General features: G+C 39.3%; 1 protein-coding gene across 1 annotated transcript; it reads right to left on the reverse strand.

Moving 5' to 3' along the window:
• Window positions 1-658: 658 nt before the first annotated feature.
• On the reverse strand, window positions 659-1,600 carry LOC311584213 (olfactory receptor 6C76-like; the record flags this gene model as incomplete). The annotated part of the gene is made up of 1 exon (XM_084758313.1): window positions 659-1,600. The coding sequence occupies one exon, from the start codon at window positions 1,598-1,600 to the stop codon at window positions 659-661; it is 942 nt and encodes a 313-aa protein (XP_084614439.1).
• Window positions 1,601-1,806: the final 206 nt, after the last annotated feature.

Consider the following 1,806-nt stretch of genomic DNA (forward strand, 5'->3'; position numbering starts at 1 on the left):
CAGATGGCTAGAGGCTTTTTCCAGGATACTTTAGGGAGGTCAAAGTTCAGAATTAGCGAATAAATATAAAAATAATATTCAGTATGCTTAAAGGTCACGGTTTGGTAGCCTGATGGAGATAACACAGAGGGTTTTAGAGCAACATTTAGAATTTGAGCCAAAATAAGCACCAGGTCCCATATTGAAGTATGAAACACACAATGAAGACATAGCAGCTGTGCACTGAGCCACACAGGCCAACGTTTAATATAAACAGATCTTCAGCAATACAACAGGAAGTAGCCACAGTGCTGAGATGAGGACTTGGCCTCATGCAAGAGCTCACTGTAATTAGTAATTATACGGAGGGAGATGATTTCTCGGAGTGGCTTGTTGCTATGTTATTAGCTTTTGTGTGTTGTTTAATAGATAAATTCTTTGAAAATAAATGCAGTCTTTAAAAACATCATTCTTAGTTTGGTGACATCAAACCAGCCACGTTTGGAAAAATTTAAAGGGTGTCTAAAAATTTAAATGATAGCCGTGCCAATAGAAAATAATAGAAAATAGAAAAGATAAAACATTCAGCTAAGTTGAATACAGCAGTAGATAGGAAATACAATAATGAAAATACACATTGTATATAATGTACTTTAAAAAAATGAAACAGTGCATTTCTTTACCATCCTGTTTTATTTGACATACATTTCTTGACCATGTTCTTAAAGGATTCTTTTACCTGTTTGTTTCTAAGGGAGTAAATAAAAGGATTCAGCATTGGGGCAACAGATGTGTTGAGCACTGCTATGCCCTTAGTCAAGGCCACTCCTTCCTTTGCTGAGGTTTTGACGTACATGAAAATGCAGCTTCCATAGGAAATGGAGACAACAATCATGTGTGAGGAACAGGTAGAAAAGGCCTTTTTCCTTTGCTCAGCAGAAGGGATTCTGAGAATTGTCCTAAGGATGAAGAGATAGGAAAGAACCACTAATGTTAAGGTTACCATGAGCGTGAGTACTGCCAGGAGGAAAGCCAAGAGCTCCAGGACGGCTGTGTCTGTGCAGGAGATGAGCAGCATGGGAGAAGAGTCACAGGTGAAGTGGTCAATGATGTTGGAGTCACAGAATTCCAGTTGGAGGCCCATGATCACAGGTGGAAAGATGATGAGAAATCCAGCCAGCCAGGAGCCAATTATGAGCTGGATGCAGACCCTGCTGTTCATTATTGTGGTGTAGTGCAAGGGCTTGCAGATAGCCACATAGCGGTCATAGGACATAGCAGTCAGAAGGAAAAATTCAGTTGACCCCAGGAGTATGAAGAAGAACACCTGGGCTACGCAAGAATTATAGGAAATAGTCATATCCCCTGTTACAATGCTCACAAGGAACCGAGGAATACAAACTGTTGTAAATGAGATTTCTAGGAAAGAGAAATTTCGAAGGAAGAAATACATGGGGGTCTTGAGGTGTGAGTCTACTAAAGTGAGGGTAATAATGGTCAGATTTCCAGTAATGCTCAAAATATAAGTGAGAAATAAAAATATAAAAATCACAGTATTTAGCTTTGGGTCATTCGTTAATCCCAGAAGAATAAACTCACTCACAGTTGTTCGATTTTTCATTTCTTCTTGTGTTCTGCCAGGTCTCAAACTGTGAAAGGAGTTGGAGAGTCAGGATGAGTCTGGATTATAATTTTTGTTATATGTGTTTGTTTCCTCACATTACAGGAGACTTGTTACAATATACAAACTGAAACATTAAATCACTCAAGAAGTTACTGTTTTAATATGGTGAGGAGGAGGTCCCCCTTGCTCTTAGGTCTAGGGGC

The sequence above is a fragment of the Acomys minous genome (genome assembly GCF_964271855.1).
Source record: "Acomys minous genome assembly, chromosome: 15".
NCBI lineage: Eukaryota > Metazoa > Chordata > Mammalia > Rodentia > Muridae > Acomys > Acomys minous.